This window comes from Barbus barbus (genome assembly GCF_936440315.1).
Source record: "Barbus barbus genome assembly, chromosome: 18".
NCBI classification, from domain to species: domain Eukaryota; kingdom Metazoa; phylum Chordata; class Actinopteri; order Cypriniformes; family Cyprinidae; genus Barbus; species Barbus barbus.
Window position 1 is genome coordinate 5,451,493 of NC_136746.1, and position 23,611 is coordinate 5,475,103.

The following is a 23,611-nucleotide window of genomic DNA, read 5'->3' on the forward strand; positions in this document are numbered from 1 at the left end:
GAATGCATTGGTGTAAGCCTCAAAATAACAAGAGAATTTAGGGCTTTATTCTGAAACGGCTGCTTTGCTATCTACTGCCTACATAAACAACTGCCTTGTAAAGCAGCATCACAAGCTAAAATAAGTTTTTTTGTTGTTGTTTTTTTAAAGGAACTAATACTTTTATCCAGCAAAGATGCATTAAAGTAATCAAAAGTGATATTTGTATTTCAAATAAATGTTTTTTTTTAACTTTCAGAAAAAAATGTATCACCGTTTCCATATAAATATTAAGCAGCACAACTGTTTCCAGCATTGATAATAATAAGAAATATTTTTGAGCACCAAATCAGCATATTAGAATAATTTATGAAGGATCATGTGACAGTAAAGACAAGGTTAATAGCTGCTTAAAATTCAGCTTTGGTATCACAGGAATAAATTATGTGAAAAACAATAAAACAGCTATTTTAAATTGTAATAATACGTTTTTATTATAATTAAATGCAGACAAAAGAGAATTATTTTGGAAAAAGATCCCAAAACTTTTGAAGAGTAGTGTAAATCTTAGTGTAAAGTAGTGTAAAAAGTAGTGGGAAGTCGTGGCCTAATGGTTAGAGAGTCGGACTTGTAATCCGAAGGTTGTGGGTTCGAGTCTCCGGCCGGCAGGAATTGTAGGTGGGGGAAGTGAATGTCCAGCGCTCTCTCCACCCTCAATACCACGACTGAGGTGCCCTTGAGCAAGGCACCGAACCCCCAACTGCTCCCCGGGCGCCGCAGCATAAATGGCTGCCCACTGCTCCGGGTGTGTGTTCACTGCGGGGTGTGTGTTCACTGCTGTGTGTGTGCACTTTGGATGGGTTAAATGCAGAGCACGAATTCCGAGTATGGGTCACCATACTTGGCTGAATGTCACTTCACAAATAGAGAGTCAATTAATAAAAAAAAAAAGAGTTTACTTTAATCCGACTGAACTACTTATTTTAATTAGACTGATTAATTTTGATAATTAAATAATTATATTTCTAACCTATTTTTTAGCCATCTTGAACTGAGCATTATGGGACTGCATTATACACAAAGAATACCATGCTACCTTACAATTGACCAAAATGTCTATAAAAGTAACATGATCATGCTGACAGTCTCCATGTCAGAAGTGAAGCTATAATGCTAATGCTATGATAAAAATTGTTGTGGTTGTTGCCCATACAAAACTTGCTATCAGGGTGTTATGAGAGAATTTTAGTACAGTTGCTAGAGTGTTCGGAGTTGTTGCTAGGTGCCTACTGGTGCATCTTCTGGCCCCTGATATGGCTTGGGTCAGTGTAAGGCTGTGTTTTGTTTTGTTTGTGTGTGTGTGTGTGTGTGATCTAATTTATCATCTAATTTAATTTCCTAACCACTGTTTTGACTGGCTCTGTACTACAGACAGGCCTGCACTCATAGGACAAAAAGTTTCATCTTTTGAAGTTGCTGAGTATGGAATTGTCCCCCAGAGTCCAAACAGATGATTGCTGTTAGCTAAAGCTAAAGACTTCCAAAGCAAACAGCTCTACAATTCATCCAGATCTGTAAAAATTTAATGGTCTGCTGGCTGAAATAATTTCTACTTGTTGACTAAGTGTCCCACAGAGATACCGAAAGAAAAAACATTCTGACTCATTTGGTATAAATTATTAAACCAATTTAGCAAATGGTATGAGCTTTGAGGGAAATATAAAGATTTAAAAAACCTCTTCCATGTAACTACTATGGGTGGGTGCTATGATTTCACGGTAACTGCACATATCACACACACACATATATATACAAAATTATACAACAAAATTATAAACACAACACTTTTGTTTTTGCCCCCATTTTTCATGAGCTGAACTCAAAGATCTAAGACTTTTTCTATGTACACAAAAGGCCTATTTCTCTCAAATATTGTTCACAAATCTGTCTAAAGCCCGATTCGGATGGTAATTGTTTTTCATATGGACGTCTGTAAAAATGAATTTACATATCACCTCAGTGATAAAAGTCATGGATTCGGATGGTGATTTATTCACAGTGGAGGAGGGAGTTCTGTGATCCTGCGAACCCGAGAACGCGCTGCTCACGTGGCCAGTCACATGATCGTGTGCTGTAAATAAAATGAATTTTATTAACAAATTTATTCTTATTATTGTGTAAAATGTATTTAAAAGTACAATATGTAAAATATATTCTTATTATTCCAAGCATATTTTATAATGTATTATCCTATTTATTATTTGATTATTTAAATATCCTGTTTAAAAATAGGAAAATATGCGCTATAGATGTATAAAATTATACGAGATATATGTCCGTTTATAATACACATTTTAAATTTGTATTGCATACCTGCCGCTGCCATAATAAAGACCCATTTCGAATGTTTACGTGCTTTTCTTCTCTTTCTGCTCTCACTCGCTGTGGTGGAGCAGTTATGAAGTATTGTTCTTTTATACTTTCCAGCATTTCAGAAATAAATATGTATGCAAATTACACCGAAGTACAACAGTTACCATACGGTGTTCAGGTTTAAATGCCGAATTTTGAATTGATTTCTTCTCGTAAACTCAGAGATGTGGATTCGGACGGCAATTAAATTACCCCACGACCTTGGTGTTTGTCAAAAAACAGTAGGTAATTTGGCCAGGGATTTTTACAGGGGTGGTGAGAGAAAAACACAGACGTCCTGGATTCAGACGGCAATTAAATCACCAACTACCCCCTGTATATGGTGAAAATCACTTACGTCCCCCTGAGAAACAATTACCGTCCGAATCGAGCTTATATCTGTTTTAGTGAGCCCTTCTCCTTTTCCGAGATAATCCTGATGCTGATTAGACAACATGATTATTGCACAGGTGTGCCTTAGGCTGGCCACAATAAAAGGCCACTCTAAAATTCAAGTTTTGAGGGAGCGTGCAATTGGCATGCTGACTGCAGGAATGTCCACCAGAGCTGTTGCCTGTGAATTGAATGATCATTTATCTACCATAAGCCGTCTCCAAAGGCGTTTCAGAGAATTTGGCACTACATCCAACCGGCCTCACAACCGCAGACCACGTGTAACCACATCAGCCCAGGACCTCCACATCCAGCATCTTCACCTCCAAGATCGTCTGAGACCAGCCACCCGGACAGCTGCTGCAACAATCAGTTTGCATAACCAAAGAATTTCTGCACAAACTGTCAGAAACCAGCTCATCTGCATGCTCGTCGTCCTCATCGGGGTCTCAACCTGACTGCAGTTCGTCATCGTAACCGACTTGAGTGGGCAAATGCTCACATTTGATGGCGTCTGGCACTTTAGAGAGGTGTTGTCTTCACGGATGAATCCTGGTTTTCACTGTACAGGGCAGATGGCAGCATGGCGTTGTGTGGGTGAGTGGTTTGCTGATGTCAACGTTGTGGATCGAGTGGCCCATGGTGGCGGTGGAGTTATGGTATGGGCAGGCATATGTTATGGACAACGAACACAGGTGCATTTTATTGATGGCATTTTGAATGCACAGAGATACCGTGACGAGATCCTGAGGCCCATTGTTATGTCATTAATCCACGGCCATTGCCTCATGTTGCAGCATGATAATGCACGGCCCCATGTTGCAAGGATCTGTACACAATTCCTGGAAGCTGAAAACATCCCAGTTCTTGCATGGCCAGCATACTCAACAGACAGGTCACCCATTGAGCATGTTTGGGATGCTCTGGATCGGTGTATACGACAGAGTGTTCCAGTTCCTGCCAATATCCAGCAACTTCGCACAGCCATTGAAGAGGAGTGGACAACCTGATCAACTCTATGCGAAGGAGATGTGTTGCACTGCGTGAGGAAAATGGTGGTCACACAGATACTGACTGGTTTTCAGACCCCCTGGACCCCCCCAATACAGTAAAACTGCACATTTTAGAGTGGCCTTTTATTGTGGCCAGCCTAAGGCACACCAGTGCAATAATCATGCTGTCTAATCAGCATCTTGATATGCCACACCTGTGAGGTGGATGGATTATCTCGGGAAAAGAGAAGTGCTCACTAACACAGATTTAGACAGATTTGTGAACAATATTTGAGAGAAATAGGCCTTAAAAGTCTTAGATCTTTGAGTTCAGCTCATGAAAAATGGGGGCAAAAACAAAAGTGTTGCGTTTATAATTTTGTTCAGTGTATGGTAATGTAAACAATGTTCATTCAAATTGAATCTTATCAATCTTTTTTTTTTTTTTGCAAACTTTACAAAGGAAAGCTTTTCATTAAATTTTGTTTTTATTTGGAAGTTTGTATTTGTTTACACCTGGCATGATGTTATAGTGGATTATCCATGGTAAAATCACTGTAACACACATTCTCTGATGGTCTTTAATAAACACTATAGCAGAATCTACTGGCTGACACATTTCACCGCTCTGCTCTACTGTATACTAAAGAAACCTTTGACGTCTAGAAATCAAATTTTCAGTTGTTATTGTGTGGCAACTTTCCTGAGCACGCTTATGAATTAAGATAAATAAATACCTTTTCCAGACTGTTGTAAAGTTATTAAAACGAAGTCTGGTGGGCCATCTCTGGTGGGTACTTTTCTTTTTGTCATTTGTACACCATGGGTTTATCAATAACAAACACCTCCTGCTGAAAAACAGCTTCTGAATGTGTTTGGTAAAGGATCAAAATAAATGGTTTCTTGACGGAATATCAAAGGAGACTGGATTGTGAAAGGCAGACTTACTAAGAGCGGCTCTCACAGAAAGAGGGGCCGATTCCTGGGATTCATCGCTGAGACCCAGCTCGTTGATGGCTTGAACACGGAAGACATACGTCTCACCGGTGGTCAGTCCGTGCACAACAAACCTGTGAGAACCCAGTAATGAGGCAGTGAAAGAGGAAGTATCCATTTCATAATTTAGGGAATAGCATCCTCAGAAGAAAAATGTCAGCAACACAAACCCCTGATGCAAGCTTTCTGGTTTTCCAGTTGCATTTAATATTATAATGTGATCACCTTTACTTTGTATTTTTGTCAGTTACCACATTCACAATCATGCACTTTATGGCACTTTCTGCAAATCGGAATTATTTCGGTGTGCCATGACTTTTTTTCCAAGCATAAGAGATACTTGCCATCGGCTGTTGTATTTGAATAACTTATTTAATAAGGTTTGGGCACTGTTTTGGGGATGTAATTAATTGTCGTTTGTAAATATAATTATGTTTCAAGTTCGGCTTTGTGTAATACATGTGTTAAATATGAATTTGGTTGAAGAATAATGTGTTATTTAAAGTTACCATCATATAGAGATGAGTGTTCCTGTGAGCTAAATGCTGCTGAATAGCAAATAATTTCATTTTAAAATACCTGAATGGCTAATCCACAGAAAGAATGTACTTTGTTCTTAATAGTTTGCTGAATGTCCATACAAAAAGATGAATAAGGCAAACTATTGTAAGCAATGTAACTCCTAGTTCATCAATATATTAGTAACACAAAGGGGTACCCTATAGCATTTTTATTTCAACACACAAAGTGTTTGACCAGTTTTTGCTTCAGTTTTTGATGCCTGGGAATGAGAACAGCTTGCTCACATACCTGGGCTGTGTTTCCCAAAGCCATTGGCACCAATAGCCTCTACGATCTATGTAGTCTTACAATGCCTTTGAGAAACACAGCGCTGGTCTGCTTGTGGAGCTTGTGATTGGATTAGGTCCGGTTCTCAGATCTTTCACACGAGAATCAATATAACGTTGAATAAGGTTAATGAGTTTCTTTGGAGGATGAGAACAGGTTAAATCGGCAACCCCTTTATTTTATTTTATTTTAATTATAAAGTTCTTACAAATCTTTTCAAGAGATTCTCAGACCTGAGTTTCAGATGCTTTCGTACCCTATTCGTGGGAAGTGCCTCAAATCATTTCACCAACCTAGTCTGCTTATGGGGCTTGTGATTGGCAGAGGTCCAGTCCTTAGATCCTTTCACACAAGAATCAATGTAATATCCAATCAGGTTATTGGGATCCTTTGGAGGCGCCCACTGGATTAGAACAGAAGTGTCTGTCTCTCTGGTTGCAACGACTTGTCCAGGAGCTGAGGGCACACCTGAATGAACACAGAACTTCATTTCAGGGGTGATTTCACAAACCAGTCCAATCAATCCCTTGACGACCTATCATGCATGAATTAGTTCCACTACAGAAAGGCAGATAAAAAATCATTACTGCCTTAATGACAACATCAAAGTCAGAGCAAACTTCAAAGATCTATATGCCATTTCATATGCATTTCAACATGTCAATATCTTAAGTGAATACATCAGAGGCACTGTGCCCTCTGTGACATGCTTTTTAGGGCATTTACCCTTCAGCTGCAGGGTTGTTACAGTGTTGGTGGGCTCGGAGGGCTCGCTGACACCGTACATATTAGCGGACACCACACGGAACTGATAGTCCTTTCCCTCTAGCAGGTCGAAGACGGCATAACGAGGAGATCTGATGGGTACTTTAGTGTTCACTCTCTGCCAGGATCCAGCTCCGACTTGAAGCTATTAAAGTCCAGAATGAATAAAAACACACTATTACACAAATATGTGACCCTGGACCTCAAAACCATAAGGGTCAATTTAAGCTTTCCATTGATGCATAGTTCGTTAGGACAATATTTGGCCGAGATACAACTATTTTAAAATCTGGAATCTGAGGGTGCAAAAAAATCTAAATATTGAGAAAATCACCTTTAAAGTTGTTCAAATGAAGTTCTTAGCAATGCATATTACTAATCAAAAATGAAGTTTTGATATATTAACAGTAGGAAATTTACAAAATATCTTCATGGAACATGATCTTTACTTAATATCCTAATGATTTTTGGCATAAAAGAAAAATGGATAATTTTGACTCATACAATGCATTTTTACCCGTGCTACTTATGACTGCTTTTGTGCTCCTGGAACACATATGTATTGTGTGAGAAGTGATAATGACTGCTTTAACCTCTCACAAGAAACAACAACAACAGTTGTCTCTTCTAGACAGTAATTCAATTAATTAAATAGAGCCAAAGATTGAAAATGGATTTGTCACATTGCCAAAGTCTGCAATCACAACACTTTATTTTTGTTTTTATTTTTAGAAGGCACATCTGAGACAACTGAGAACTGAAATAAATGAGAACTCTGTTAATTTAATATTGGGACAACGGATTAAATAAAATCACAGCAAATTAACTTTGTTTGCATATTTACATAACCTATTACAGCTATTCATAATTCATTACAGCTATTATAATACATAACCTATTATAGCTACTCAAGTAAAAAAAAAAAAAACATGTAGCATGTAGCATTTGAGACAAATAGACAGCCCAAAACAAATCAAAATTACATTTGCAACCCTTCGGTGCAGCACACAACTTGCCTGACTATTATTACATTATTAATAATAATAATATGCTTGTACTGTAATTTTTAGTTATTGTCAAAAAGCAGGAATAATACAAAAACTAGAATGTACATTTCCTGAAGAAAATGTGAGTGGGTGCTTGGCGTGGCAAAACTCGCCACTCGGTTGCTAGGGCGGTTGCTAGGGTACCCAGGATGGTTTCTAGGGCGGTTGCTAGGGTACCCAGGATGGTTACTAAGGTGTTGCTAGGGTGTTGCTATGCGGTTGATAGGGTACCCAGGATGGTTGCTAGGGCCGTTGCTAGGGTACCCAGGATGGTTGCTAGGGCGGTTGCTAGGGTACCCAGGGTGGTGGCTAAGGTGTTGCTATGTGGTTGCTAGGGTACTTGGGGTGGTTGCTAGGGTGTTGCTATGCGGTTGCTAGGGTACCTAGGATGGTTGCTAGGGCGGTTGCTAGGGTACCCAAGGTGGTTGCTAAGGTGTTGCTATGTGGTTGCTATGGTACTTGGGGTGGTTGCTAGGGTGTTGCTATGTGGTTGCTAGGGTACCCAGGATGGTTGCTAGGGCCGTTGCTAGGGTACCCAGGGTGGTTGCTAAGGTGTTGCTATGTGGTTGCTAGGGTACTTGGGGTGGTTGCTAGGGTGTTGCTATGCGGTTGCTAGGGTACCCAGGATGGTTGCTAGGGCCGTTACTAGGGTACCCAGGGTGGTTACTAAGGTGTTGCCAGGGTGTTGCTATGCGATTGCTAGGGTACCCAGGATGGTTGCTATGGAGTTGCATGATGAAACTGCAAAGGCTTCTTGTCACTATGAATGATATAAACCAACTCCCATGCCTCTGTGACATTCAGAATGGAAGATATCCCCCTTTGGATTTTGGTTGCTAGGGTACTCTGTTTGGTTGCTATGGAGTTGCATGATGAAACTGCAAAGGCTTCTTGTCTCTATGAATGATATAAACCAACTCCCGTGCCTCTGTGACATTCAGAATGGAAGATATCCCTATTTGGATTTTGGTTGCTAAGGTACTCTGTTTGGTTGCTATGGAGTTGCATGATGAAACTGCAAAGGCTTCTTGTCACTATGAATGATATAAACCAACTCCCGTGCCTCTGTGACGTTCAGAATGGAAGATATCCCTCTTTGGATTTTGGTTGCTAAGGTGCTCGACAATGGTTGCTAGGGAGGGGCTAGGAAGTGTTGAGGTGATTCATGATTGGCCGTTTGCTGCCCCGAGTCAAATGAGACCACCCTCATGTTTCTATGACAATTCAGTCCGGAGATATCCCTTTGATCTCTTTCAATGAATGTCTATGGAACTTGTTGCTAAGGTGCTCTAAATGGTTGCTAGGGCGTGGCTTGATAGCTTCACAATGATCCTGAGAGATTGATTGGTCGTCTGAGTAAAATGAGCCCGCCCCCTTGTCTCTATGACACTGTGATCCAGAGCTATGTTCAATGCAAAATCCCTATGCAATTTACCATAGTAGGTTAAACGCATGCATTTCATGGGCCGTCCTGCTCCATAGTAAGTCAATGGGGCAACTTTGGGGGCCTCTTCTGCCCCAGGGGTAAAACTTTTACCCCATTGTGAGGTATGTTCTTACAGAGCCTCCCAGCCTCTTCAAATGTGGCAAATCACAAGTTTCTGCGAAATCCTCGCTCTGAGCTATGATTCGTCAAAGTTTGTCGCAATGTTAAGTCAATGCGATTTTTGGGCCGCTTTTTTGCCCCTGGGGCAAATACCGTACCCCCGATCGCTTATAAAAGTCATAGCACACCATTCCCGAATAATCCGCACGATTTGACGCCTCATTCGTGGGTCTGTGACAAAAGCTGCGGGAGGAGTAGCGCGTCAAAATAACGGCGGAATAAAGAAAATAATAAGTATGAGCAATAACAATAGTGAGTGCTTCAAAAAAGCACCCACTAACTAAAAATTAGTCTGAGATATCAGTTATTGGAAAACTACAAAAAAAATGGATGTTGTTAAAAATTAGTTTTAAAGCATACAATTAAAACAACAATATCAGTCAAATATCTATCTCTGAGCTACGAAAGATTAACTTCTGAGAAATAAATTGTTCCTGTGGGCTGTGCTGCATCATTTAATGCAAAACAAAAACTGATTTAATATTCTTATTAAATATTCTTACACCGTAGGTGTTTCTTAATGGATTAAAGGTGACAAAAGAAGAAAAGTAAACTGCTGAAATAAAGTTTGTGACCATTCGGCTGAGTTAACGTCTGGCAGTGAGCTGAAACTAACCTTCTCAATGTAATACCACATGGGGGCTTTGCTATGGTAGACTGGAGGGACCCAACTGAGCACAACATATGTTCGGTCCGTCTCTGAAGCACAGACTTTAGAGGGAGGTCCCGGAGCTTTTCCCTCGGCTGCAAGCAAAGCACATCAAACAGAATTACTGTTTCTATCCTGAACACATAGACACACACCAATACACAGACACTTGCACACACACTAGGAAATATCCTAGCAATTTCACTAGCTTTAAAATCAACTTTAATATTATGGACTGATATGCGAATATCATCTTTGCCGCTGCCGCCGCTTTATATATATATATATATATATACACATACACATATGAAAGCACATGGGTGACACTGGTTGATGTGTTCGTTTCAACTTGAAAAAGAACCACAGATGTTTGTACGTTCCCTTCCTGATGGAATTCTCATCAAAAACTAATCAGTACCTCTCAGAAGAGAACCAATTATGGGCTAGATAATTATTGCTCATTTTGAAAGCAAAAAGCATGAAAGAATAGGGGGGAAAAGCACTAAGTGACAGCTGCTGTCATCTAATACATAATACAAATTCAAAGACACGCAAACTTGACTGAGTGACAAAAGGAAGAATATTTTAAGACAGATCCAAGGATGCAGTTAAAGTGGTTTACAGATGTCCTTTTTGGGCTCTTGAAGGTCACTGAAGGACAGGAACATCTCTGTTGGACCGTCCAACGATAAAGAGCAACTGGGCCGACGCTGTATACATGCAATGGTCACTATAATGTAGTAGCCATTAATGATCGTGTGACGGTCAAAAAATGAATGCATTTTGAGTTCTGATTGTGATTACATTGACAGTCCTGCTCAAAGTTCTTTTCTTTTTAGGCAAACAACATTATTTTACTTAGTGCATGTTTAATATCAGAAATAAATGCAAAGCTCACATTTGTTTTGACTAAAGAATTGCCATGCTTATTCAGTTCATGATTACTGGATATGGCTAAAATATCATTTTTAATATGTGACCCTGGACCACAAAACCAGTCATAAGTGTAAATTTTTCGAAATTGATATTTCTACATCATGTGAAAGCTGAATAAATAAGCGTGCAGATTGAAAACCTGAGGGTGCAAAAAAATCTAAATATTGAGAAAATCGCCTTTAAAGTTGTCCAAATGAAGTTCTTAACAATGCATATTACAGATAAAAAATTAAGTTTTGATATATTTACGGTAGGAAATTTACAAAATATCTCCAAGGAACATGATCTTTACTTAATATCCTAATGATTTTTGGCATAAAAGAAAAATTTATAATTTTGACCCATACAATGCTTTTTTGGCTATTGCTACAAATATACCCCAGCGACTGGTTTTGTGCTCCAGGGTCATATATATTAAATAATACATTTAGTATTAATAAAATAAACTTGCCATAGCTTGCCATTTTTTTAATTATTATTATAGAAATGTCCATGACTTTTCCATTATGTTTAAAGATTTTATAATTTTCCATGGTTTTGACATACATTGAAATGAAAATTCACCATTTTTCAGTAAATAAATCTAACTATACCTTCAAGGTCGTCATAGTAAGTCACAACATCAAGTCTTCCACCAAGTTTTGTGGCTGTTGAAACAAACAGCAGTACATAAAAGGCATTATTAACACATACAGAGTTGATCACTAAATGTAACTTCATGAGGACTTAGTTTTGCTCACCATGAAGTCTTTCAAACTCTGTAGGGTCCAGAGCGGCAATGGGCTCAGACATTCTGGAGGGTCTACCAATGCCGCGAGAGTTGACGGCACGCACACGAAAGTAATAAGAGTGTCCTTCAAACAGGCCCTGCACAGGATACTTGCAGATCTTTACAGGGGAGTCATTACACTGAACCCAGTTCTCTGTTCCAACTTCACATCTGCCCAATAAGAGTGACAGAATAAACATGAACAACAATGAATATGGACAGTAATCAAAACTATCCTATCATTACTTCCACGCTGCTGTGAAAGAGTGAAAATTACAGCCCACTTTTACGTTCCGAGGAGATGATATGAGCTAAGGAGCGTTCATACGTAATTGCAGATCCATGCATCACTTAACAGTCTGATTACCGTCCGACGAGAGTACATTTCAGCTCGATACTAATGCAGCTCAAAGTAACAGGGAACAAAATAATCACTGCATCTATTAGCATATGCAAAGCATGTCTCTGGCAAAAAATTGTGTTGGTAAGCAATTTTCTAAGTAACCTATATTGGAAGAGAAAACAAACTGTCTTTTGTTTTACAGAGTACCTACAATTAAGCAACTGAAATATAACACTTAAAGCACAGTTAAAACTGTAGATGTTGTACACACACAGCGTCAACAAAAGCTGAATTTATTTTAACAAATTCACATTTGACAAATTTTGGATGTATACATCAAAAGTAGGTCAGTACACCTAAATCAAAACGCGATATGGACTAGTGTCTGTGAATATTAAGCTGCAAAAATACCATTTAAATATGAATCCTGCATGTTCTGCGTGTCTCTGTGAATGAATGACGCAAACGCACGGTTTTGTTTACTAATGAAGCGCGTGTCACGTACACGAACACATAAACAATCTTTAGAATCTCTAGAACCATTTTTTTAAATAAAACTATTGACATATCATATACAAACAGAAAAATCAAGGTAAAACAACCCCTCAAAATAAAAGTTCAATTTAACTTGAAGAAATGGTGACAGAACTATTCCTTAATGTAATATTTACCAGAAAAAAAACAATATTTACCAGAAAAAAAAATATTTACAAGAATATATTTAGCAGAAAAAATGTAAATACACATTATTTCTGAAAAATAAAATAAATAAAATAATATTTTATATATATATATATATATATAAAATAATGAAACCATTAAAATGGAAAATTAATGGAAAACAGAATTTGGTAAAAATAAAACTGAATTTTAGAAAAAGAATAAGGCCTTAAAAAATTATTTTTTGTTCAACTTTTAATAAATTGCTGTTTAATATTGTAAGTTTCATCATTTCAGTTCATTAGACATGCTTTCACAAAAGTGGAAAGTGGAAAAAATGAAAATGGAAAAAAACTGAATTTGGAAAAAAATAAAACAGATTTCATAGAGCCCTAAATTTGCGACAAGGCAAATATAGATGGGGCCAATCAAACATATGTTCTGTATCAACCGGCCCTTACTATAAACAGCAATTTCAAAACAGTAATTTACTGGTGATGTTACAACAACTCATCCTGGGAAATAGAAAAATAGAGCCCAATCTTTCAACATCCAACAACCCTTTCAATTTACGGACTAGTTTCTGTGGGTGGCTAGTTAATTGCTTCAGGCACATTAGGATAACATTTGCCAATCAGGTAGATTCTATAATAATCCTCATTTGCATAGAAAGAAGACTATTTGCAATGAAAAGACTGACAGTGACTTTATTTAAATACTCTCAGTAGGTTGTTATAGCGCATTTAGCACCTGATTGCAGGTGGTATGTGGATAAGATGAACGGTTCTGCAATGAAACACTGCACGCTAAGCTAGTGCAAGTGTTAGTCACATAGTGAGCACATGTTGTGCAGTTCAAAAAAAGTCCAGCAAAGCAGATATTTGACATTTTCTTATCTAATGCAATGACACCTTTTTGACACCACTGTATCAAACAACTTGCATAAGTGTATTCCATAAAATAACTCCCACTGGGAAGACACCTTAGTCAGCGCAGTCACCTGTCAACAAAGTATCCAATGATAGGGCCTTCGGTGGTGGTGTTAGGAGGTTTCCAGGACACAATGACATAATCTCTATTTGCATCATGGATCTTAATGTCCATTGGGGCTCCGGGAGCTTGAGGAACTGGAGGTGGACCATCTGCCAAGACAAAAGTTGATTACTCCTACACACCACTGATTCGCTGAGGGAATCACTCCGAAACAGATGTATGTGCATGTATATGACATGAAATATGCTAATCCAGACCTTTAAAGGCCAGCAAAAGAATCACATAAGATTTTCAACAAGCTTTGGAGAAGTTCACAACTCTTTACCATCAACGAAGACGTAAGCCCTGTGGACCGCATCGCCTCCCTTGGTCACCATGCGGAGGGTGTAAAGACCCTCATCATCCTTAGCGAGTTGAGTAAGCGTGAGCTTGGCAACACCTCCGCCAGACTCCATTTTCACCCACCTCGACTCTTTCAGGAGGTGCTCTGGAGGGCCCAAAAAACAACATGGGGTATCAGAAGAGAGAAAATGAAACTATTTATTTTGCAGAATAGACTGCAGATCTGGAAAGTGTAATCTGATGATTCAGGAAATGAGATTGGAGTGAAATGAGTCATAAACTACAAATTGACATAAAAAGTCATTCTGTTCTGTACACGACTCGACTGCAAATCAAACACCTACACAACAACCGGAAAATTAATACATGACCAGCGGTGAATGCCACAATAAATAAATGCAGCTGTCATTAGCACAGATACTGTATATAGCTATATGAAATACAGTATTTAGATCAAAATATATTAAGAATTTAATATAAAAATAATTATTTATGCATTTGTAGAAGTAAAATACACTGCAAATGAAAGACAAATATTAATGTAACAATAAATAGCTATAATTTACTAAATATATTTTATTAAAATTTAATCGCGATTAATCGCATCCAAAATAAAAGTTTTTGTGTGCATAATATATGTGTGTGTGTACTGTGTATATCTATTATGTATATATAAATACACACACACGTATGTTGTGTTTATATATTAAATATATTTATATATTATATAAATTATATTAATATAAATATATACATGTAAATATTTTAAAAATATATACTGTATGTGTTTTTATTTATACATAATAAATATATGTGCACACACATATATTATATAAACAAAAGATGTTATATAGATGTGATCAATCACGATTATTTGTTTCCCAGCACTAATTAAAATATTTGAATACATGAAAAATTCCACTTTTGCGAACTTCCATTAAATTTTGAGTGATGACAGATACAAATCATTAAATAAGAGTAATGATTCTTAACACTGTCATACACACACGTCCCAAGACAATGAAGGATTGTGAAACTACTCTAATGGCTAAATGAAAAGCATTTTAAATTAATTGCAGTATTTATTTACATTGTTGCAAATGAGCAAAATGCATAATTTCTGCATCATTTGCAGCATAAAATGGAATTGCAATCTGTTTGTTTGAGCAGCTTAACCAATGATATGCATTTGGGGCGGGACATCTGTTGACTAATCAACAGATAATAGGGGATTGAAAACAGTAATTTTTTCCTTTTTTTGGGGGGGAGTGGGCAAAAAAATACTGTCCATTTCATATTCAGCAGCTACTGTAAATCTTGTATTCATATGTAATCCATGAATTCTTAGAGGCCGGTCACACTACCCTTTTCATCCCATTGGCTTCCATTCATGCAAAGCTGAAGTTGATGGTGAACTGTGACCTGTAAATAGGCATCATGTGACCAATAGAAGATCGATATGTCACAGCATGACCTCGTAGCTGAATTAAAAGAACATACATTTAAAACTGCAGGAAATTGGGGTAGATTGTATGTTTTTGCATCTTGTTTTTATTATTGTTAGTTATTTGTTGAATTTAGGTTTTTAAAAAGATGCTGCAGAGTGTGATGTCATATCACAACCGATGCAGCATCACATGCTCAAAGTCTAGTGTGACCACAGCTTTATTAACAATAACCGCACATTAGAGGTGGCGGATATGACCAAAATCTTATATCACATTATGACTAAATTTATATCACGATAACGATATATATCACAATATATAGTTATTTTTATAAAAAGGTTTTTATGATATTAAAATCTTTGATACAATAGAATTTTCACAATCCTTGTCACCAATGTCAATATCAAATTAATACAAGCCTAAAAAGAGACAAAAAAACCCACAAGCTCACTGAAGATAAATAAACAGTGATGAAATAAGGATAAGAAACTAATTGCAAGCAATAGTACAAAAAACTACAATAAATAAGAAATGCTACATACATTTTGTAAATGAATTACTCTTAACTGTGTTAATTATATCTATCTATATATAGATAGATAGCTATAATTAACTTAACTTATAATTAAGTATAGATTCTATATATATATATATATATATATATATATATATATATATATATATATATATATATATATCATTATTATTATTTTTAATTTCTTCTTATTAAAAAAAAAACTACACTTTTTTTTTGAAAATAGGCTCATTTTTTAAATCCCCAAGAGTTAAACAGTTGAGTTTTACCGTTTTTGAATCCATTCAGCCGATCTCCGGGTCTGGCTGTAGCACTTTTAGCTTAGCTTAGCATAGATCATTGAATTAGAGCATTATCACCTCGCTCAAAAATGACCAAAGAGTTTCGATATTTTTCCTATTTAAAGCTTGACTCTTCTGTAGTTACATCATGTACTAAGGCCGATGGAAAATGAAAAGTTGCGATTTCGTAGGCCAATATGGCTAGGAACTATACACTCATTCCGGCGTAATAATCAAGGAACTTTGCTGCTGTTCCATGGGTGCAGCAGGCGCAGTGATATTATGCAGCGCCTGCAAGTAGTCCAAAGTTATGTAACTAGTTATGTTATAGCTGGGGACTACTTTCAGGCACTGCGTATTATCATTGTGCCTGCTGAACCCATGGTACGGCAGCAATGTTCAATGGTCTAATCAGATTCAATGATCTATGCTAAGCTATGCTAAAAGTGCTACCGCCAGATCGGCTGAATGGATACAAAAACGGTAAAACTCAACTGTTTAACTCTAGGGGAGTTGTAAAATTTTATTATTTTCAAAAAAAGTGGAGTGTTCCTTTAAAGTTGCAAAAGCGACTTAGTCAAGAGCAGTGAGATATTCTCTCACTGTTTCATTAATATGAATGGCAGACAGGATGAATTTTTGGACAGCTTCCCCTTTAAGACCGAAGCCCGGATCCAATATACTGTTACATTTGCGTTTTCTTTTTCAGCTGTTTGCTCTCTCTTAAGACCTAAATCACTGTGTTTATGAGGATACTTGCATAGACGGGGATTCTGACGCATATATTTATGTAATCGTTCAAAGCCAAAAATTGCATGCTTTTCTCACACAAGGCATGCATATAGCTCTACTGTTTGTGTTTCAACAGCTTAAAATCGGTTGTTTTAACCCTTAAATGCATACCTCGGGTCTTTAGCGACCCGGGACATCATTCTCCACCCTCTCCCTCCTTCATATTTTAAAGTTAGACAAACTTTCTTAGTATTCCTCAATCTATTCATTATAAACAATATAACAAGAAAAAAACAGTAAAATATAAAAGAATGCCAGTTTTCGGATACATTTTTGGTAAAAAGTGTATAGGGTCGCTAGAGACCCTAGGTATGTAAATGTGTAAGTATTTTTTCTGCGCAACTATATTTACATATCTACGGAGCCCAGCACGTCACCTGTAGGAGAAAAAAAAACAATCCGTGGCGACAGTTTTGCAATCCGTCCGTACTCATGAATTCTTAAACTGTTCCCTCGGTTTAACAAATCGTGCCCATGGATTAATAAACCGTACCCACAAATTGGGCCCTCAGATTTTGTAAACCGTACCCTCGGTTTTTGAATCCGTACCCACAAATTCATAATCCGTGCGCACGCTTTCGCAATCCGTTCCCACGGGTTTGTAAACTCACAAATTTGTGGCCCTGCCCCCACCACCAGATTCAACCAGGCCACCTGTTTAGGTGCGGGATGCACTGTATTGTGTTTATTAAACATTATTTTTCATAGTAGCCTATGAGACCATAATCCGCACTCACAAAATAATCTTCTTTTTAGCGTTTATTTTACATTAATCACGAATAGGATAAAACACCACCACTTTGTGTTTTATCCAATAGCCTAAAATAAACGCTAAAAAACGCTAAATTTTCTTTAAAATAAACAAAAAAACAATAGAGTTTCAAGAGGAGAAGGTAAAAAGCAATATAAAACAAATAATGTACCGGTTATGTTGTCATTCCTTTGCTCTCTAACTGAATGCAATGTTATAATAGGCCTAGTTAATAATAACATTAACAGTGAAACATGCATCGAACTCTGGGGGGAAAAGTTTAGTATAATAAAATCAACAAAATAAGTATTTGTGTTAAGAGTGAATAGCTACTGCACAAACACATTTCCAAAACTGTAAAAGGTTATTAAAAAAGAAAGCATTCTTGGAATTATTTTGTGATAAACATTTTACTGTCTTAAGTGCACTCATTTATTTAGCCTATAAATAATAATAATAATAAACTAGGGTGAAGTCAACTAAAATGGGCCACGTTTTGGTAAATTATAATATAAGCTATGCAGGAGACCTAATGATATTATAAATTAGCATGGGTCTCTTAAATATGTTTATATTTTTAAATGTCAAAAAGTATAAAAGTTTTAGAATTATGAGAGTTAGAGTATCCGCAGGTACCTTCTTGAGCCACGGCACAACATTCCGGTAAAATGGGACAATATAAAAAGAGAACAACACAGATAATTTCAGCTTAAATCATTTTTGATTTTGATTATGAATTTGTGGGTACGGATTCAAAAACCGAGGGTACGGTTTACAAAATCTGAGCGCACGGATGGGAAATTTGTGGGTATGGTTTATTAATCTTTGGGCACGATTCGTTAAACACGGATTGTTTTTGTTTTTTTCTCCTACAGGTGATGTGCCGAGAAGCATCTCGCTGCAGCCTACAAGATCCAGGGTGTGTGGTTGGATCCAGATCCAACTCCTCCCACCTTACATATACCTAAACCTACCCATCTCCACCCCCTGATCCCTAAACCCACCCCATCTCCACCCCTTAACACCTCTTTATATTTCTTAAAATTTAAAGTGTTTTCTGCTATTGCAGCAGTTAGAGATCCATCTGTGTTGAAAAAATAGGTCCAACAAGTCGCTAAAGACCCGAATATGTAACAATGATTGGCGAATCATTCATGCATTTAAGGGTTAAAACTGCAGTGCTTAAAAATGCATGCCCCTGCTACAGATGTAGTCCCTTGTTTAAGAACGAGCTCCTCGTTTTCTCCTGGCTGGTCGTTCTCCACCTGGTTCTGTCTCCCCTTCACGCCCCATGGTGGCGTGTAAAGATCCCAGTCATCCAAATGATGAAAAAGTATTACCGTAAACAATGTATTTTGCGACACCATGAAATAAACGATAGAGCATAATATGAAACGATAGACTTTTTATTACGTCCATCCGATATATATCGTCATATCACACAGCTCTACCGCACATGCATACAAAAACCTTTGTTGGACTCTTCCTACCATCTCTGTACCACATCGCCTCAGGCTGCAGGTTAGCCAGGTTGGGGTTAATGGTCATCTTGCAGGTCAAAGTGGCTTTATCGTTTTCTTTTCCAAAGGTCACGTCAAACGTCTCAGTGAAGGTGATGTTAATCTTCGTATACTTGATCTCAGATAAAATGGGGTCTGTGAAACACCAAAACAGTTCCAGTCGTTCATGACTTAAATCATACCAGATATTCTAATGAATAGAGGCTTTCACACTTACACTGGTAAGGCATCCAGGAAAAAGGAGTGGACGTTTCTTCCTCTTTGCACCCTATGAATTTGACACAAAAAAGAAAGTATGTAGTGACTTTGTAAAGAAAGGATTCATAGTCTAAATTTGGTTCTCCAGCAAATGTATCTCACTTAGCTATGCTTAGATTCCAGAAAACAGGAGAAAAAGTCTTACTCTTCACAATGATGGAGGCCTGGGAGGAGGCCTGTCCATGCGTGTTTGAGGCTACTGCCGTGTACATCGCAGTGTCATCAGTTGCACACCTACGAAAGCACGCATAACTCATTCACAGGTGTCTACAACTTCAATCAATGCACAGCTGGATCGCAACACCGCTTCACCCACTCCACTAATTAATCAGTCAATAAATAATCAGCATGATTGCTATTTGATTGGATATATGCCACAGTAATTTCCTAATTGACATTTGGAAAGCACATAAAGTGCTTCCCCCATCATGATGGATAAATCGGCAGTTAACTAATGCTCTGATGTCAAGTGGATAATTGCTCCAAACTAAATGCTAATGTAGACTAGCGCCTGTTTTCGGAACGTGTTCAACACGGGAGGCTCTGAGGCTTGAATAGCAAACACGAGACAAGAAAATGAGAAGACGGTAATGTGACCTTCAGTGTGACCATACTATATTAGAGCCCGCTCCCCTGGCCCCTGCGGTCTTGAGGAGAACGGCTGTGTGTCAAAAAGTGAAAGGATTGCCCATTTTAGATGAAATGCGGAACGCCAAGCTTCACCTGTGAGGCTTGGGCTCTGAATGCAAGAAGCCGTCAGGAATGTGACATAAGGGCCAGGGTGAGGTTTTGTGGGACTGACAGGGTGAGAGCAGTGAAAGTCATCTCTCTGTAAGGCGCCGGAGTGTCAGATGACACCAAGCTCAGCACTCTTGACATTAACAGCTGACAGGAGCTCAAGACGTGGGTGGCGCACCGAACGGCCCTGATCTAAATTGGAAAAGTTCACATGCAATCCCAGTGATGAGAATTCCTTTTGTGGAAATTCACTTGTTAGTTACATTTTATTGTCTTTTAGAGGGTGAATCACATGAAACCTATCAAGAGCTTGTCCTTTGGCGACTCACTGCACCCCAAAATATTTGGGATTATTAATATGTATGAGAATATTAGGACAAGTAAGCATATTTTTCTTTATGTCATTACTGTAAGCAAATCATGCCTTATTTTAATTGTGAATTATTTGCTCATTATTTATGTATTTGCTGTACTTGTATTTGTACTTGTACTGTATTTGTGTTAAAAAGTCAAGCTTTCAGGCGCATTATGAGTTTAGGGGGATTTTTATTTATTTATTTTACCTAGTTGTGAATATATAATAATATCTTCACAATGCAAAATCTTACTGGATCTAACAAAGGCTATGATCTATATGCAGATTTATTTATGCATTTTAGGTGAAATGTAACCTGGACATGTTTTTTTTCTCTCTCTCTCATATTCCTGCTAGACAAAACTTTTTCCAAAGTTTAATAACTTGTAGCTCTCTCTTTTTTTTTTTTTTTTTGAAAGTTTCCTGCTTTCTGTGGCCAATTAATAACTAGGAAGTGAGCATGTAATGAGCACTCAACCCGAGTCGTGTCACTCATTCTGTTCAATCCAGATCATCTGTAAACCACATTCTGTCATTGCATCACTAAAAAGTCCAAAAAGTACACAAAAAAAGTTCAAATTACTTGAGGATGGAGAGGGTATGGAATCCAGCATTGCTCTCCACAAAGTACTTTCCAGAAGAAATGTCCAAGATGACATCATCCTTGAACCTGTAGAATATTTATGATATAATAACAAGAGATCCTCTTGGAGATTCTTTATACATGATTACAACTATTATGAAGTGTTTGATGCATTTACAAAAACCTAAAGTTACAGTGAAACTGTATAACACCAGAAGAGATCTAGTGTACAGGAAGCATTGAAGGCCTGTTTGTGTGTCGAATCCTCACCATTTGATATGTGGGGTGGGATATCCCTCCACAGTGCAGAAAAGCTTAATAGCACTGTTTTCATACACTGTATGGGACCTCAGTCGAACCACAAACTTGGGGCCCCTGATCATGGACTCCTCACGGATGTATTTCTCAGGCATCTTCTTCTCCACCTGATGAAAGGAGACAAACAATTTATTGAGCTGTTGGATCATAAGAAGTGATCACGAAAAAATATATGTCCCAAGATAGAGCCAGTCCTATTTAACCTTTGTTTCACTCGGCCTAGGTAACAGCAAAAGTCTTTAAAGTACATTAAAATGCAGATTGACTAATGAAAGTACTATAACAAAAGCATGTCAAAAAAGGAAAGGAATGATTGTTTAAGGGGCTTTACCACTCCCTGGATTCTCTTCTGTTTTTGGAATTGATATTTCCGCTCCTCTGCCGCAGAGCTAAAAACACAAATATTTCAATAGACTCTCAAAAAAGGTACAAAACTGTCACTGGGGCAGGACCCTAAGGTACAAAAGTTACAAGGTAAATTTTGTACCTCTAAATGGTACATATTAGTACTGTAAAAATATGTTTTAGTGCTTAAAATACAGGCATATTAATACCTTTTAAAAGGGCACCACCTCAGTGACTCAATTTTGTACCTTTTTTCTAAAAGTGTATAATAAAATGATAATAGTATGGTCAAAGCATTATTCTATACAAGCAGAATGAGAGAAACAGAGATCAGGATTCATTAACGCTCCATGTCATCTCAGGTTAATAATCAGTTTATTCATTTTGAAATGCATTCAGACATGCAAAAGCATATCATAATTCATGCATTTCAAGCAACACATCTTAAGTGGAAAGAAAAAAAAAAACATTTGATATTTGATCATCTTTACCCATGGTTCACATGAATTAGAAATTATAGGTTTTAAACTAAACTAAAAAAAAAAACTGACCTTTTGAACCCTCAGAGGGCAAACAATAACTACCACTATATATTAAAATATAACTAATTTTGATCATCATTTTAGGCATGTTATATAATTAAATTTAATTAACTAAAATAACTGTAATAGCCATACCACGTTCTTGTTCTTAACCAGTTTTAATGTCAAAGCTTATATTATATCTTAAATCTATTATTGTTCCCAGGCAGTATCTGGGTATTTGGTGCAATATGTGTCCATAAAATATCTACCATATAATACCTTTGGCCCTGTAACTGATCACCATTTCTTATCAGTTCTTCACCATTTGAATCACCTTTCAGTTCAATTTAAATGGTCCTGCAGTGTGATAAATGTAGCCTGTCACACTGCAGGCCATGTCAACTTCCAAGTATTTCACGTCAGCTACCCAGAGGACAGTAGTGACATGAAGGGATCAGTTATAGTTCAGCTACTGTAGGTAACAGGGTTAGCAGAGCTCCAGCAATGTTATTATATATTATACATGATGTTACTATTTCACTACAAGTAGTTTTAGTATTGCTGTGAAGGTCATGATTAGCTGCGGCGATTCATTAAGCTTGAACTTGCTTCTGTATTTTTTTTTTTTACCTTACCTTGAGTATTCCCGAACAACACATTTAGACTCAGTACTGAGGTATTCTTGACTGAAATGCGTGTGTCTGGTAGCAACTGCAGCCATATTTGCCAATCCCAAGAACCTATGAATAAAACCTGGAACAAAAACATGCAGCATCTTTGCACAAAGACAAAACAAAATGCATTCATTGACAGATGCATGAATTCCAATTCTCAATTTCTTGTTTCAGTGTTTCACATTATTGGGGACACAGTTTTGTAGCACATTTTGCCAAATGCGGTCTGCTCCTGATATGATTTAGGTGTTAGGAAAGTGGACCTGTTTGTGGAGATGAAGGGGGGGTGTTCTGGAGCTTTGGGCCACAAGGAAGCCAAACCTTACAGCAGTTTAAAATTAGAGGTTGGGGGTTGGGATGTCCGACAGTCCAAGGAGATGGGTACAGTATCCCATGATCATTTCTACTGTAAAGTGTACTTTAATGGCAAGCTATTACTATGTAAATGTCCTGAAATATTGAAATATAGCCAACTGCTCATGACTGTTTATCGTCTATTATGGATAAATGAACTACACTACAGCACAAACAAGAACACATTCCTCATTTCTTTTTGATGAATAATTACACAAACAAATAATCATGCATTATCAAATCTCATATGAAGCCCACATACAATGCCATCTACTGTGCATATTAAAAATAATAAAATATATTTATATTTATGCACAGTTTCCATTAACATATTTGGCAGACGACATGTAAAAACTAACTGATCGTTCTTTGCATAATGCATCAACAAGTGCGACAAATATTTCA

The 23,611-nt window shown here is 37.5% G+C and overlaps 1 protein-coding gene across 1 annotated transcript in view; it reads right to left on the reverse strand.

Moving 5' to 3' along the window:
* LOC306883863 (myomesin-2-like) overlaps positions 1-22,899 on the reverse strand; it is a gene marked incomplete at both ends in the record, with an annotated part of 45,744 nt that extends 22,845 nt beyond the window's left edge. Inside the window, 15 exons of the mRNA XM_079439350.1 lie at positions 4,725-4,846; positions 5,915-6,089; positions 6,348-6,531; positions 9,655-9,782; positions 11,217-11,270; positions 11,364-11,563; positions 13,396-13,537; positions 13,714-13,875; positions 19,028-19,192; positions 19,275-19,325; positions 19,461-19,549; positions 20,992-21,078; positions 21,262-21,416; positions 21,641-21,698; positions 22,814-22,899. Coding sequence (XP_079295476.1) covers positions 4,725-4,846; positions 5,915-6,089; positions 6,348-6,531; positions 9,655-9,782; positions 11,217-11,270; positions 11,364-11,563; positions 13,396-13,537; positions 13,714-13,875; positions 19,028-19,192; positions 19,275-19,325; positions 19,461-19,549; positions 20,992-21,078; positions 21,262-21,416; positions 21,641-21,698; positions 22,814-22,899 — 1,858 coding nt within the window. The remainder of the gene's footprint in view (positions 1-4,724; positions 4,847-5,914; positions 6,090-6,347; positions 6,532-9,654; positions 9,783-11,216; positions 11,271-11,363; positions 11,564-13,395; positions 13,538-13,713; positions 13,876-19,027; positions 19,193-19,274; positions 19,326-19,460; positions 19,550-20,991; positions 21,079-21,261; positions 21,417-21,640; positions 21,699-22,813) is intronic.
* Between the last annotated feature and the right edge of the window lie 712 nt (positions 22,900-23,611).